This window comes from Prionailurus viverrinus, chromosome C1 (assembly GCF_022837055.1).
Source record: "Prionailurus viverrinus isolate Anna chromosome C1, UM_Priviv_1.0, whole genome shotgun sequence".
Lineage (NCBI taxonomy): Eukaryota > Metazoa > Chordata > Mammalia > Carnivora > Felidae > Prionailurus > Prionailurus viverrinus.
Window position 1 is genome coordinate 187,290,718 of NC_062568.1, and position 17,507 is coordinate 187,308,224.

Below are 17,507 nucleotides of genomic sequence, written 5' to 3' on the forward strand. Positions count from 1 at the left end.
AGCATATGAATATCCAGTTGTGGTAGCACCATATTTTTTGCATCCTTTCTCCACTGAATTGCTTTTCACTTTATTGAAAATCAGTTAACTATATACTTATGAATCTATTTCTGGACTCTTTTTGGTTCCATCATTTTATTTGTTTATATTGATACATTGTCTATATCAACACCACCCTGTCTTTTTTTTAAGTAAGTTCTTTGCCCAATGTGGGGCTTGAATTCATGACCCTGAGATCAAGAGTCGCCTGCTCTACCGACTGAGCCAGCCAGGCACTTCAACACCACACTGTCTTGATAATGACAGCTTTGTAGTAAGTCTTTTATTCAGATTATGTAAATCTTACAGCTTTGTTCTTTGTTATCAGAAATTTTTTGGCTAGGGGAAGCCTGGGTGGCTCGGTTGAGCGTTGGACTTTGGCTCAGGTCATGATTTCAGGGTTCGTGGGTTTGAGCCCCACGTTGGGCTAAGCTGATGGCATGGAGCCTGCTTTGGATTTTCTGTCTCCCTCTCTCTGCTCCTCCCCCACTCACATGCTCTCTTTCTCTCTCTCTCCCTCAAAAATAAATAAACATATAAAAAATTTTAAAAAGAAATTTTTGGCTATTCTGGGTCCATTATGTTTCCATATAAATTTTAGAATCATTTTGTCAAAAAAATCATCTTGTCAATTTATTTTTAAAAAGCCTTCTGGTATTTTTATTGGGACTATCTTGGGGCTATAGATCAATTTGGAGAGAATTGATAGCCTAATAATAATAGTGATCTAGTGATCCATGAACACAGTGTATCTTTCTTTTTATTTACATCATCGTTAATTTCTCTCAGCAATGTGTTGTTTTCAGGGTACAGATCTTGCACATATTTTGTCACTTACTTCTAAGTATTTTATACTTTTGGTGCTATTATAATTGGCATTTAAAAAATTCAGTTTCTAAAATGCTCCGTGAAAGAAACTATAAAAAAAATTCAGTTTCTGTTTGTTGCTAGTGTGTAGAAATATAATTACTTTTTGTAGATTGATCTTGTATCCCGAAACCTTGCTAAGCTCACTTAATCATACCAGTAACTTTTTTGTAGATTCCATTGGATTTTCTCTATTTATAATCATGTTGTCTGTGAATAAAGACCATTTTACTTCTTTTCTGATGTGGATGCCTGTTACTTCTTTTTCTTGCCTTATTGCACTGCCTAGAACCTTTACTACAATGTTGAATAAAAGTGGTGAAAGTGTTGATGTGAATTTGTATCAGGAATAAATGTTGGGTTTTGTCAAATGCTTTTTTTTTTTTTACATGTATTGATATGATCATATGGGTTTTTGTTTTCAGTGTGTTAACATGGTGAATACCTTGATTGATTTTGAGTATTAAATTACCCTGTGTTGCTGAGATAAAACCTACTTAGTCATAATATATTATCCTTTCTGTATATTGTTATGTTTGGTTTACTAAAATTTCGTTATGAATTTTGAATTTGTATTCACGAGGGATATTAGCCTGTGATTTTTAACATCAAAGAAATACTGGCCTTATAAAATGAGCTGAAAGTTTTAACTCTTTTCGTTTCTTGGAAAAGTTAGTGTAGAACCGGTACTATTTATTCGTTAAATGTTCAATATAATTCCCCAGTGAAGCTATCTTGACCTGGAGTTCTTTGCAGGAAAATCTTAAACTATAAATTCATCTATATAATAGATACATAGCAATTTAGGTTATCTATAATAGTTTGTCATGAGTGAACTTGGGCAGATTGTGTCTTTCAGGTAATTTGTGCATTTTGTCCCAATAGTCAAACTTATTGGCATAAAGTTGCTCATAATATTCCCTTATTGCCCTTCTAATAACTGTAGAACCTGTAGTGATTATATTGGTAATTTGTGTTCCCTTCCGCTTTCTCCCCCCCTCTCCCTGCATCAGACTGACTAGATTTTCTTAATGAATCTTTGGTTTTATTCATTTTTCTCTATTGGTTTTCTATTTTATTGATTTCTGCTCTAATCTATTATTTCATTTCTTCTTCATAATTTGGATTTCATTTGCTCTTTTTCTAGTTTCTTAAGATATAATCTCAATCGTTAATTCAGATTTTTTTCTAACATAGGCATTTTAGTGCTATAAATTTCCCTCTAAGTACTGCTTTAGCTGAATCCTACAAGTTTTGATATTTTGTTTTTACAGTTTCATTCAGTTCAGAATACTTTTAAATTTCCTTTTTGACTATTTCTTTGACTCTTGGGTTATTTAGAAGTATGTAATGTGGTATCCAAATATTGGGGGGGAGGGCCTTCCAGATATTGTTGTCTTATTGATTGGTAATTTAATGTAATTTTAATGCATTGCTGTCTGTGAATGTTGTATGACTTAAATCCTTTTAAATGCATTGAGACCTGTTTTATGGTTCAGAAAATGGTCTGTCTTGGTAAATGTTCATTGTGTATTTGAAAAGAATATGTATCCTACTATTATTGTTGGGTGAGTGTTCTATAAATGTCAAATAGGTCAAATTGGTTACTGTTGTTCAGATTTTCTATATCCTTACTTATTTTCTGTTAGTTTCTATCAGTTATTTAGAAAGGTGATGAAATATCACACTATATTTGTGGATATATCTGTTTCTCCTCACTGTTAGATTAGCTTTTGCTTCATGTACTTTGAAAATTTTATTAGCTGTGTAAATGTTTAGGATTGTTACATACTCTTGGTGAATTGGCCCTTTTATCATTATAAAATCATCTTCTTTTTCTTTGATAATATTCTTTGCTCTGAAATCTGTTTTGTCTGATATTGATATATCCAGTCAGGTTTTCTTTTGGTTAGTATTAGCATAATGTATCTTTTTTCATGTTTTTACCTTTAACTTACTTGTGTTTTTATATTTAAAATGTATTTTTTATAGGCTACATATAGGTGGATATTGCTTTTTTTTCCAGTCTGAGAATCTCTGGTGATTAACTGAGATATGTAGACTATTTAATGTGACTACTGATGTGATTGGAGTCAAATTCTACTACCTAGTATTTATTTAGTGTTTGTCCCATGTGTTTTTTGTTCATTTTATCCCTATTTTTATGCTCTCCCTGAAATTAACTATTTTTTATTCCATTTTACCTGCTTTTCTTGATTTATTAGTGGTGATAGGCAGAACAGGAGGCCAATGTCCAACTCTCAGGAACCTGTGACTATGTTATGTTACATAGCAAAGAGGAAGTAGGGTTGCAGATGGAATTAATGTTATTAAACAGCTGACCTTAAAATAGGGAGATTATCTTGCATTTTTTGGTAGGCCCAATTTATGCACAAGAGTCCTTAAATGTGGAAGAGGATAATATAACTATAGAAGAAAGACATAGAGAGATGTAACATTGCTTGCTTTGAAAATGGAGAGAGGGGACCATGAGCCAAAGAAAGTAGATGGCTTCTAGAAAATGGGAAAAGCAAGGAAACAGATTCTCTCCTAAAGCCTCCAAAAAGGAATAAAGCCCTGTGAACACCTTAATCTTACCCCAGTGAGATCTGTGCTGGATTATTATCCTGCAGAACTGTAAGATAATACATTTTTATGGTTTAGGCTGCTAATATAATTTTTTACAGCAGCAATAAAAAGATTAATAGTTATAATAGTTATGTAGTTTTACTGGTTGCTATAGAGTTTATAGTTCACATCATTAGCTTATCAAGAACTACATTCAAATGATATTTTACTAGTTCATATATAATGTAAGGGCCTTACGACACTTCTGTTTTCTCTTTCCATCCTTTGCTCTATTGTTGTCATACATTTTACTTCCACATGTTATAAACCATAGCATCTATTACTACTATTTTTGTTTTAAACAGCCAGTTACCTTCCAAAGAGATTTGAATAATAAGAAGAAATATATAACCAATTAGTTACTATTTTCAGTGCTCTTTATTACTTTATGTGGATCTAGGTTTCCATTTGGTATCATCTTCTTTGTCTTGAAGGATTTTCTTTATCATTTCTTGTGGTGTAGGTTTGTAGTGATGAATTCTTTCAGCTTTTGTATGTCTGAAAAGTCTTTATTTCACCTTCATCTTTGAAAAATACCTTTGCTGTTTAAGTAAATCTAAGTTGGCAGGGTTGTTTTGTTTTTGTTTTTGTTTTTTTGCTTATAGTACCTTTTTTATTAAAAAAATTTTTTAATGTTTATTTTTATTTTTGAGGGAGACAGAGACAGAGTGTCAGCAGGGGTGGGACAGAGAGAGAGGGAGACACAGAATCTGAAGCAGGCTCTGGCATGGCTGGAGCTGTCAGCACAGAGCCTGATGTGGGCCTTGAACTCACGAACCTGAGATCATGACCTGAGGCAAAATTGGATGCTTAATCGACTGAGCCACCCAGGTACCCTATAATACCTTTTTTAAAAAAAGGTTTATTTGAGAGAGAAAGAGCAGGGCAGGGCCAGAGAGAGAGAACCCTAAGCAGGCTCTGCCATGTCAGCGCAGAGCCCTACATGGAGCTTGATCCTGCGAACCGTGAGATCATGACCTGAGCCAAAATTGAGAGTTGAACACCTAACCGACCGAGCCACCCAGGTGCCCCTGCCTACAGTACTTTAAAGATACTGTGGCAATATCTTCTAGCTTATGTTATTTCATTGAAAAGTTGGCTGTAATTTTTATATATTTCTTTCCTTTATACATAATGTGTCTTTTTTCTCTGGCTGCTTTTACGATTTTATCGCTGTTTTAAGTAATTCCATTGTTATTCCTTGGTGTAGTTTTCTTTCTGTTTCTTATCCTTGGAGCATAAACTCAAATTTATATTCAAGTGTGGGTTTATAGTTTTCATCAGATTTGGACATTATTGACTATTATTTTTTTCAAATATTTTACTGTCCCCCCTTCCTTTGAGAACTCCAAAGTGTTTTTGGTCACTTGAATTTGTTTTACAAGTTGCTGCTACTTTGTTCATTTCTTTTCAGTCTTTTCTCTGCGTGTTTCATTTCAAATCACTTCTGTTAGTATGTCTTTAAGTTTACTTATCTTTTCTTCTGCATTGTCTACTGTGCCATTTAATCTTTGCAATGTATTTTATGTATGTGTCTGTACTTAATCACAGCAGTGGCTCACACAAACACAAAATTCTCCACAGTGTATTTTTCATCTTACACATTATAATCTTCATCTCTAGAAGCTTGATTTGGATCTTTTAAAAAAAATATCTTCCTGGGGCTCCTGGGTGGCTTAGTTGGTTAAGCATCTGACTCTGGCTCAGGTCATGATCTCATAGTTTGTGAGTTTGAGCCCCACATCGGGCTCTCTGCTGACAGCACAGAGCCTGCTTTGAATTCTCTGTCCCCCTCTTCTTGTGCCTCTCCCCTACTCACTCTCTTTCTCTCTGTCTCTAAAATAAATAAACATTAAAAAAACTAAAAAAAAAAAAAATTCCGTGTCACTACTTAATATATGAAGTCACGCACTTTTTCCTATAGCTTCTTGAATATATGGAATATAATAATTATTATTTTAATACCTTTGTCTACCAGTTCTGTTCTCTCTGTTATTTCTGGGTCAGTTTTAATTAATTGATATTTTTCCTCATTACAGGAGCATTGTTATTCCCAAGTATTCTATTTTTAAGCCTCGTTTCCTTTCCTTACTTGCTCTTCTTGGGCAAGCTTATGTATTCCCATGGCTTCAGTTGCTGTCTTTGGGATCTTGATTCCAACTCTGGGTCGCTTTGAATTTCCCAGCTGTACCTCAGGTTTAGTATGTCTAAAACATAACTTGCCTGTTATTTTCTTAAAGTTGCTCCTTTGTAGTCTATCTTAGTTTTTGATACCACTATAGTTAGTCCCTCCACTCAAGCTAGAAACATGGGATTCATCTTAGATTCTTTCCCCCAAGCCCCTGATGCATTTCAGCTTCACAAGTATTAGATTCTTAATATTTTAAAATTCATCCCACAGGAGGAATTTCCAGTAATTGTGGCAGTGTAAAGTGGTCTCCTGAATCCTCCCACAGATAATAATTATAAAATATGTAAAAAAAAATGTATTTAAGGAAATTGGAAAGGATCCCAAAGCAGACAGAAGCTAAAGGAGAGCTTATTCTTGAAAAAACAGCAACTGGAAGTGATAAGAATTGTGAGTTTGCAGCTTTTTAAAATTTTTGCCTGAAGGCATTAGCTAACCCCCACAGCAGAGGAGAGTGGCAGTGGAAAACTTTAGTTTTATTTCCTTATGGTGGCAAAGAACAGATTTCAGGATAGAAAAATTCCCTGAAAATTTATGGGGAAAATAAGAAAAGCACAGAAGATGGTGAAATCCATAACCTGACAATAAACTCTACTAAAATCCCTGGCTGAACCTCTAAACTACACCTACATAGGAAGATTCCAGAGGGCATGGTAATAAAGCAGGCAGAGATCAGAGAGGCAGAGTTCTGTCTTTGAAAGACAGAATGTAATGCAAAGTGAGTTCTGTGAGTTTAACTGAGTGCATTCCTCAACGATATATAGCTCAGGTGGCAGAAATCTGAAGTCTTACTGACTTAGGGAGTCCAAGTACAGAGTCTAAGGCTGAAAAAATTTACGGAATAACCTCATGAAGTTAAGAAAGCACAGAGCAGGCCCCAATTCTGGGTACAATCTATGGCAAAATTGTTTTGGTTATCACCAGATTAAACGAGAACACCTGCAGGGGACCAGGTAGAAAAAGCAGCTGTGGGAATTACACAAAGATATCAGTTGCTGCATATTGCAGAGGAAGCAAAGTCTACAGTTCTAAGTCCAGATAAGTTACTTGCCTACTAGAAAAAAAAAATACTGTAAATAATCCCAATGAAAATACAGTAGAATCCAGAGTCACTGCATATATTAGATGTCCAGTATTCAAACAGAAACTGTTGGACATGCAAAGACAGAGGAGAAAGTGACCCACACTCAGGAGGTAAAAGCAGTCAGTGGAAACAGACTCTAGTTTGATTCAGATATTGGAGTTAGTATTCAAAGACTTCAAAGTATGTTCAGAAAACTAATGGAAGTTAAAGGAAAATGGTTTTAGTGAGTGAACAGTTAAAGAATTTCAAAAGAAATGTAAATGATTTTAAAAATGGGAAAATAGAGAGTAGAGAACTTCCACTTATGGCATCATGAGAGGGTCCCTAATTTTCTCATTGAAAAAATACGTATAAAACAGAACAGAATTGTCAAAAATATTTCAGGCTACTAAAAATATAATAGAGGCAGAAGCAAATTGAGAAGCATTTCAGCTGATAATGCTTTGAGCAAGTACAGTGGGTGTCTGTAGTCTTCTTCCTGGGGCTTCCCCCATCAGTGTCTACCTCCATCACTCCAGCTCAGGTGACAAGAAATGTAGTTTTACGTGTGTGGTTGGACATGAAAACTAGCCACTTTTCTAGAGGTTCGACATGGCTTGGGGCAAAGGGTTAAAACTCATAGCTTTGACAACTGAACGTGGCAAACTTAGCTGGGAATGAATGGAGAGAATCCACAGCTTTGCTAGCCTGAGATTGCAGTGCCTGCTGGGATGAGTGGTGGGCCTGCCAGAAACTTAATGGGAAGATCTTAAAAATAAGAGAGCCATAAAAGGGCTAAGATAAGCTCTCCACATATCCCTGGTCAACGGAGAAACCCAAAGATACCCAAGAGAACCTGGTAAAAGCTAAAAATCAAAGGAGACTTGAGAATTGGCTGCAACTTTCAGTGCATTCCCCAAGGAACACACAGATGGATTGGCAGAGGGTGAAGGTTTATGGGCTTAATGTGTTTGAGTAACCTCTGCCCAAATCATTGACTGACTGCTAAACTATGCAGATACAGGAGCAACACCTAGGAAGCCAGGCTAAAATAAAAATAAGAATAAAAAACAAAACAAAACTGAGCAAAGGTATCACTTGCAACATTCTGTGGAGGGAGTCTGATCCTTCAGTTTAAGCACACAGAAGTTACTAAAAATAATCAACAGTCCATCAGAAAAATAAAATAGAATCCCGAATTGCTGCAGTATATGATCTAAAATTTCCAGTTTCCAACCAGGTGTCATGAGACATGTAAAAAAAGAATCAGGAAAGTATGACCCATATTTAGGGAAAGAAAAGTAATCAGTAGAAGTGAATTCTGAGAGGACTCAGCTGTCAGATTTAGCAAGACTTCAGTGCTGTTAAAAACATGCTTAAAAAGTTAAAGGAACCCGTGTTCAAAGATACAAAGGAAAACAAGATGAACATTGCCCAGCAAATAGTGGCTCTAGCCACTTTTACTCAGCATTGTACTGGAGGTCCTAGCTAATGTAATAATGCAAGAAAAAGAAATTAAAGGAATACAGATTGGAGATAAGGAAAACTGCCTTTATTCACAGATGATAGAATCATGTACCCCCCAAATTCCAAGGAATCTACACAAAAACTACTGGAACTATTTAAGGGAATTCAGAACGGCATCAGGATATAAGACCAATATACAAAAATCAATTGTGTTTATATATTAGTGATGAATACTTGGAAATTGAAGTTTTTAAAAATGTATAGCATCCAGGGTGCCTGGATGGCTTGGTTGGTTAAGCATCTGACTCTTGATTTCATCTCAGGCCATGATCTCATGGTTCGTGAGATAGAGCCTCGTGTTGGGCTCTGGGCTGCCAGTGTGGAGCCTGCTTGGGATTCTCTCTCCTTCTCTCTCTGCCCCTCTTCCACTTGCGTGCATGCTCTGTCTCTCTCTCTAAATAAATAAACATTAAGAAAAAAAAATGTATGGCATACAAAAACATAAAATACTTAAGGATATATTTAACAAAATATGTGCAAGAGCTAGATACCAAAAACTGTAAGACATCGCTGAAAGTAAAGAACTAAATAAATGGAGAAATAATACTGCGTTGTAAGAGTGTTCCCTTCAAAATAATGTCCTCCTGGGACCTCAGTATTTGCCCTTATTTGGGAATAGGATATTTGTAGATGTAGTTAGTTAAGGATCTTAAGTTAAAATCATTCTTTATTTATTTAGGGTGGACTCTAAATCCAATGCCTGGTGTCCTTTCATGAGGAAGCAAAGGTAGATTTGGACCCAGAGAGACACAAGGAAGACAGTCATGTGAAGATGAAGATAGCGATTGAAGTTATGTTGCCACAAGCCAAGAAATGCTAAGAGCCTCTGGGAGTTGGAAGAGGCAAAGAAGGTCTCCCCAAAGGCCTTCAGTAGGATTGTGGCCCTGCAAATGTCTTGATTTCAAACTTTTGGCTTCTAGAACTATGAGAGAATAAGTTTCTGTTGTTTTAGGCCACTAAGTTTGTGGTAATTTGTTATGGCAGCCCTAGAAAACTGGTACAATCATGTTCATGGATTGGGACTTAGAATGTCAAAACGACCTTGAAAATAAACAACAGAGTTGGAAGATTTAAACTCTGTAGCTTTAAGACTTAGTGTAAAGCTGCAGTCATCAAAGCAGTAGTATTGGTGTAAAGATAGACTAAATTAGTGAAACAGAATAACATCTAGAAATAGACCCACGCAAATATGGTTAGTTGATGTGCCAAGGCAAGTCCATGGGGAGAGGATAATCTTTTCAATAAATAGATGCTGGAACAATTGGATAGTGATATGAAAAAACATGAACATTGACCCTTACCTCCTACTGTACAGAAAAATTATCTCATATGGATCATAGACCTAAATGTAAGAGCTCAAATTATAAAACTTATAGAAGAAAACACAGGAGAACCCTTTTGTGATCTTGTCATTAAATAAATAAACTCATATCACTAAAAGCATGAACCATAAAAGAAAAAAAATGATAAATTAGAATAAAAAATTATAGACTTTTGGTATTTAAAAGACACCAGTAACAAAAATGAAAAGGCAAGCTACAGACTGGGAAACCATATTTGCAAATTAAATACCCAACAAAGCTCTTATTCTAGAATACATAAAGAGCTGTTGAACTTAATCAGAAAACTAATAATAAAGCAAAGGATTTGAACAGATAGTCCATCAAAGAATTCATACAATCCAATACAGTGTTGGGACAAAAGTGTCCAATAAGTGCATGAAAAGATACTTATTAATCATTGGGAAAATGGATATTAAAACAACAATAAGATGCCATTACACACCTCCATAATGTCTAAACTTAAAAAGACGTATTAAAAAGACAAAAAACCAATTTCTGTCAAGGTTGTAGAACAACTGGAATTCTCATACCAGTGGTGGGACTATATAATGATACAACTTTGGAAAATAGTTTGGTAGTTTTTTTAAAGTTAAAGGCGTATCTCCCTTATGACCAGGCATTCTACCTGCAGATATTTACACAAGAGAAATGAAAGGATATATGGTTCATACAAAGACTTATAGAGGAATATTTATAGCAAGTCAATTTGTAATAGGCAAAAACTGGAACCAGCCCATATGTCCATCTATTGGTGAATGAATAAACAAATTGTGGTATATTAATATATGCGTTGCTCAGCAATCATAAAGGAAAAGGTACTGATACAGACAACAATGTGGACAAATAGCAAAATAATTTCGCTGGGTGAAAGAAGCTGACAAAGAGTACATAGAATGTGATTCTGTTCATATAAAATACTAGAAGATGCAAACTAATCTGCAGTGACAGAAGCAGAGCAGTGGTTGCTTGGGGCTGGGAGTTGGGACAAGGGATTACAAAGGAGCATGAGGAATCTTTGGAAGTGATGGATATGCTCATTATCTTGATTGTGGTGATGGTTTCAAAGTATGCATATAGTAAAATTTGTCAAATTGTACACTTTAAATATGTTCTGTTTATTGTATGTCAGTTATGTCTTAATAAAGTAAAAAATGGACAAAGATTTGAATGTCACTAAAGAAAACATATGACTGGCCAGTAAACACATAAACAAATATTCAGCCTCATTAGTCATCAAAAAAATGCAAATTAAATCACAGTGAGATACTACTAGAATGATGAAAAATAAAAAGACCAAGAATACCAAGTGTGGTGAAGTTGTGGAGCACCTGGAACTCTCATACATTGCTGGTAGAAATGCAAAATGGTGTAGCCACTTTAGATAACAGTTCATAAACTTAAATATACACTTATATGTAACCCGCAATAAAGACTTCTGAGTATTTACCCCAAATTAACTAAAACACATGTTAACAGAAACTTTGGTATTCAAACATTTATAGCAGATTTATTTATAAGAGCTGAGAACTGAAAACCGCTTCAATCTCTATCAATAGATGAATGGGTAAATGAGTTTTAGTATATCTCTAGAATGGTATATTACTCAGTAATAAAAAGGAAGGAATTACTGATACACACAATAACATGGATGAATCTTTAAAATATGTTGAGTGAGGGGTGCCTGGGTGGCTCAGTCGGTTGAGCGTCCGACTTTGGCTCAGGTCATGATCTCGCAGTTGGTGGGTTCGAGCCCCACGTCAGGCTCTGTGCTGACAGCTTGGAGCCTGGAGCCTGCTTCGGGTTCTGTGTCTCCCTCTCTCTGCTCCTCCCCTGCTCATGCTCTGTCTCTCTCTCCTTCAAAAATAAATAAAAACATTAAAAAAAATTTTTTTTAAATATGTTGAGTGAAAGCAGCCAGAAACAAAAATAGTACGTGACCAGAAATAGATTCATTTTATATGGAATATAAGAAAGCCCAAACTAACCAATGGAGACAGAAAACAAATCAGTGGTTGCGTGAGCCTGAGGGTGGAGGCAGGAATTTACTGCAAAGGGAATGAGCCAACTTCTGGGGCTGACGGAAATGGTTTCTCTCTTGATTGTGGTTACCTGGGTATATACCCTTGTCAAAACTCATAGTCCTATACACTTTAAAAGCATGCAGTTTACTTTCTGTAAAATACACTTCAATTCAGTTGATTAAAAAAAATCCATACCACCAGTTTTGTGTAGCCGCTCATCATTTCTCATTTGGATGAATGCAGTACCTTCCTAAGTGGTATTTCTGCTGTTGTCTTAGTTCTTCAAACCCTTACATGATGCAGCAACCTGAATGATCCATTTAAGACAAAAACCTGACCTTGTCATTTCCCTGTCTACAACACTGTAATTGCTCAACACTACCTGGCACCTTAAAATAGCATGTGTCTTCTTTAGTCTGGCTCTTGACAGTCTTTCCAGCTCATCCTCCATTACTTCCTGCCTCTCACTTTGCTTATGACTCTCAGCTCCCGACACAAGCCATGCTAATCTCATTTCCTGTACCTATATTCTCTTTCCCCTCAGCTTTTCTCTAGTAAAAAACTGTTTACCTTTTTAAACTCAGCTTAGGACTGTCCTCTAGAAAAAGCCTTTATTTATTTATTGAAACTGTCCTTCACATGCTCCCTCTTCAAGAGAGGAGATAAGTACTCTTCAGACCATGCTTTTTGGGCTCAGTGTAACCTTTATAGGTGTATTTATCATTTTGGCTTGTTAGGTTTTTTGTTCTCTCTCCCACTAGACCGTGCACTTGTTGAGCACAGCTATTCTGTCTTATTTATATTTTGGATCCACAGCCCCTGTTCCATAAGTGCTTAAGAAGTATTTGTAGAAAGATTTAATGTAAATGTTGAGAAAAGAAGGTAAAAGAGTATGCATAGAATGGTTATGACTATTTTGTTTTAAGCAAACCTCTTTGCATAGTAAAAAAGACTGGGAAGACTGACAACAACATTTGAACACCAGTTTGGGTGGCGAGATTAGTTTCTTTAATATTTTTGACAGTTTTGCATTTTTCATAAAAACATTTAACATGTAATTATTTTATGAGACATAACCTAAAAACTGGCTGTATAACTTTTGCCTATTCAAGCGAATGTTTGCATTTCTTTAGGTCCACAAGGCCATTGTAATTTCCAGTCCCTTAACCACAGTCCTGACTGCGGAGACTCCTGGTTGGTCAAAGAATGTGTCAGTCCAGCCTGAGACATCAGAGGATCCTGGTGCTACGCCTAGCACTCAGCACATAAAAAGCCCTGGGAGAATCCAGATTGTTACCCCTCTGCCAGTGGCTCCCTCCTACAGTTATGCTACCCCTACCCCCCAGGCCTCTTTCCAGAGCACCTCGGCACCATACCCAGGTGAGGCCCTTTGCTTCTGTCCTTGGAGATAAGATATGAAAAGTAGAGCGTTTGATCACAGTGTCCCCTTTACTGCAAGAAAAGGAGGGAGGCATGACTTTTAAGTGCTGTGGATTAGGGGGAAAAAATAATAATCCTGTCATTGTATCTGTAATCATAGGACTTGGGGCTCTCCATCCTTTTTCTCAGCAGGCCCCAGCCTATGAGAATTTATGAGGCTCTTTTGCCCAGAGCCAGATTCCACTGTGTTGGGGACTAAAAGGCACAAGATTCAATTAAGTAATGTTCAAGGAACCAAACAAACAGAAGCCAGTGGGAAGACTGTTGGATCTACGTACCTATTTGCCTTCTGAATGTCTGATTGTACGTCAGTTCTTTGTCTCTCTGATTTCAGCAGCATCTTTATTTTTAAGCAACCCATAGGAAGGAAATTTATAAGGAGTGTTGCCTTAACAAGTCTGTGCTTCATGAGTGCTGTTCTAAGGTATTAGGAGGAAGTGGTTAATCAAGGAAACTAATTCTTTATCCCCTGAAAAGGCAACAGGGTGAAGCCAAGCCAATGAAAATGAATTTTTGCTGATATTTGATTTCCTAGGGTCTTCTTTCATGGTGGTATAACATGAAATTTTGGGGTTTCAATCCTGAGGTATTAAAGTAATTTTTGTGTTCAGGCAGAATGCCTGTAATTTTTGGTGTAATTGTGAAGGGTTTGAGCAATGCTATATTTTTGTCCATTACACTCTTTATGAGTATAGTGGTTTCTCTTTTCTTTCTTTCTTTCTTTCTTTCTTTCTTTCTTTCTTTCTTTCTTTCTTTCTTTCTTTCTTTCTTCTTTCTTTCTCTTTCTGCAAGTCACTTCAGAGAATGCTTATTCAACCTCTTAGGGTGTCTAAATGCTGAAACTTCCATAAGGAAGATTTCCTTTCTCCCCAAGTGCAGTGTTCTCAAGCAGATAAATCTCAAATTTCATGTTTTCTAAGAAATATGGATGGACCAGCCATTTGTTTCAAGACCCCCAGTGTTGAAATATGGATGGACCAGCCATTTGTTTGCTTTAAGCTCTCTAATTCCTAGGTGTCATGCCAAATGACAATTATTGTCAGAGAAATAAGATTTATATAATAGTAGTTCTCGATAACCTGCAAATATTTTTGGTTGTTACAATTATGGAGGAGGGTTGCTACTGACACCTAGTGGGTGGGGGCCTGGGATACTGCTAACCATCTTACAGTGTGTAGGACAGTTCCTCCCACCCCCTACAACAAAGAGTTATCTGGTCCAAAATGTCAGTAATGTCAAGGTTGAGAAACCTAGACATGTATGAGATAGTTATTGAATAGTATGAAGAGCGTATGTATATAGCTATTAGCTGATGTGGGTATTCCAGAAATGCTGAAGTAGTTCAGGAAATGGGTAAGTTTGAACTGAAATGGTCTGAGAAGATTTCTTGGAGAGAAGACTGGCTTTAAGCTAGAAACAAAGTACTGATTTAGAATAAAGAAAACATATAGCCCAGTTGAAGGAAGTAACATTAGCAAAGTCCCCAAGAGTAGACCATGTCTTGTATGGAGCACAAGAGGGAAAATGAATACAGCTGAGGCAGAATTGGGTAGGAAAGGTGAGGTGGTGTGATCAGATGATAATGGTTCTCTAATGCCAGATTAGGAGTTGGCCTCGAACATGGTGTGGGAGTGGGGGGTCTTAAGTAGGAGAGTAACATGGTAGGGGTAGTATTTGAAGAAGACAGAATAGATTACAGTGGGGAGTGTTAGCAGAGGGAAGACCAGTTAAGATTCTTGGAATAACCTAAGTCTATGGTTGTAGCAATTGGAATAGAAAGAAATTATTAAGGTTAGCTTCATGATCAATATTTGGCATTTCTTCCAGGAATGTTACAGATGTATTTTATTAGAAGGTTATTTATTAGCATAAAGATGATCCTTGAGACACTGTAGAACTTTAATTATTGAACTCTATGGAAAGTACTATATAAAGAGGGCTTAGGGACAGACTAGTTAAAATACAGTGAAGAAAAACTCAGAGAACAAGGAATAAAAGTAGAACAATATGGTGTCATGATAACTGAGAGTTTTAATAACGAGGCAGTCAGCATTATTAGATGCCACAGAAGTAAAGTATGTGAGTTGAGAAAGAACTATTGGATTTGCTAAGGATCAATTTGTTGATGACCTCAAAAGATCTTTGTCAGGAGAAAAGTGGGGGCAGAATCAAATTTCAGGGGATTAGAAAGTAGATAAATAATGAGGAAATAAAGGAAATAGCAGAATATTATTTATAAAACAAATTGGGCCCCAAAGGAGGGAGAGAAATGAGATAGTCTGGATCTAATTTCTTATGTCCTGTATATTTTCTTTGTTTCTAGTTACAAAGGAGCTGGTGGTATCCGCTGGAAAGAGTGTCCAGATCACCCTGCCTAAAAATGAAGTTCAGTTAAATGCATTTGTTCTGCAAGAACCACTTGAAGGTAAAACATCCCCTTACATTTGGATAATGTTTTAATTTATAATGATATTTACATACCTTAACTCATTTACTCATTGCAAGAGACCTGTGAGAACAGGATATAGTGTGCACATGCACAAATATTTATCTGATGTGAGAGGCAGTGTAATGTAGTGTTTGAGATCATGGGCTTTGATGTCAAGCCTGATTCAGATCCCAGCTCAGCCAGTCATTATCTGAGTGGTTTTAAGCAAATTATTTCTAAGTTTCCATTTATTTCTTAGTAAAATGAGGATAATTTCTACTTTATGAGGTTATTTTAAGGGCAAAATGAGATGGCATACAAGAGACTTGCTTCAGTCTGTGCCTAGCATATAGCTGATGCTCATTAAACTGAGGTTGTGTTGTACCCACTGAAAGAGGAAGAAACTTAGGCTAGGTTAACCTATTTATTTTGTCCAAACAACTAGTAAATAGTAGATATAGCAGTTGTAGAAAAGTTATTCAAGACTACTGCTAATATAGATTTGACATTAAAAAAAAGACAAGCCCAATGTGATACATAAAATTCAGATTTATAAAATACATAAATTAGGGAACGATTCATTCAGTATTTAAGAAAACTTTTATACTATGAGTATCCCTTTCACCTTTGAAGTATATGTTGATAGACCAGAATTTGACTTAGAAACATATATGCGCTTCTTAAAACTTCCTTTGACAGTAGTGAAGCATACTTTGATGGAAAATGGTTGCATTGGGTTTATGTTCCCCTCATTAAAGGTGAGTCAAGAAGAATGTCCTACTCTAGGATTCAGGTTGGAGTCCTCCCATTTTAGGTACATGTACTCTTGTCCTGTACAGTAGTCCTGCTTTCTAATAGGCCGAATACCAAATAGCATATTTAATCAAAAGTACTTTTCCAGAACCTAAATGCCCTCTCTGTTCTATATGTCTGCCCTCAAATTATCAGTTCATTCCAACTTCCTCCAGAGAAGCTTTTTCCTTCCCCGCTCTGGTGGTAAGTTAAGGTGAATGAATTGGGTGGCCTTTGAAGATGGAGGTGAGGAGAGAACAGCCTTGAGCTGTGGTTGCCTCCACTGTTTTGTAAAAGCAGCTGAGTTCTGCCTTATCTTCTTGTCTAACCCCTGTTTGCATGTTCATGTCTGTGTGGTGCTGTCACCTTGTAGATCAGTATTCCAAACCACATAGGTTGAGAAACAGATTCTTTTCTTTTAAAAAAAAAATTTTTTTTTAATGTTTTTATTTATTTTTGAAAGAGAGAGAGAGACAGAGCATGAGTGGAGGAGGAGCCGAGAGAGAGGGAGACACAGAATCTGAAGCAGGCTCCAGGCTCTGAGCTGTCAGCACAGAGCCCGATGCGGGGCTCGAACTCACGAACCGTGAGATCGTGACCTGAGCTGAAGTCGGACGCTTAACTGACTGAGCCACCCAGACGCCCCGAGAAACAGATTCTTTTCAACTCTCCTCTCCATGAGTTGCTCAGCCTTTATCAGATACATGAGATGAATGGTTTCAGATTTTCAAAGGTTGAGGACAGATGAACAGGACCAGCTCTGCCTACTCTTCCTCCCCCTCATCTCCTGTGGCAGTCCCTGAAGCGCCTCTCAGGATCTCTCTGGGGTTTGGAGGCATGGTTTGAAAACCACTGCCCTGAATCATTTAAACCAGCATTTTGTCTAGCAGACCTATCCTCAGTTGTTCCTACCCTTGGGCAAATTTGGGGCTGTAAGGCATAATGCATCCCCCAAGCTTTTCTGTCCTAGGAATATTGTCCTTTCTTGAAATTGTATTGCCAGCCTTAGATACTATAAAATTGTCAGTTCCCAAACTGGTGTGAGTCTGTTTTCTGTGTGGAAAAAAATTTCCAATTACAGTTGGAAGAAATGTCATCTCTTAGCACCAGTCCCACTGCTGCAGTTGCTTTCCTGCTTCTCACCTAACCTGACTTCTGCATAATACATTTG

At 36.8% G+C, this 17,507-nt stretch overlaps 1 protein-coding gene across 3 annotated transcripts in view; it reads left to right on the forward strand.

The window, feature by feature from the left end:
- KIAA0319L (KIAA0319 like) overlaps nucleotides 1–17,507 on the forward strand; it is a 95,395-nt gene that overhangs the window by 43,378 nt on the left and 34,510 nt on the right. For all 3 annotated transcript variants that reach the window (XM_047869062.1, XM_047869061.1, XM_047869063.1), the window contains exons 4-5: nucleotides 12,810–13,056; nucleotides 15,440–15,541. In XM_047869062.1, the coding sequence (XP_047725018.1) occupies nucleotides 12,810–13,056; nucleotides 15,440–15,541 (349 nt within the window). The remainder of the gene's footprint in view (nucleotides 1–12,809; nucleotides 13,057–15,439; nucleotides 15,542–17,507) is intronic.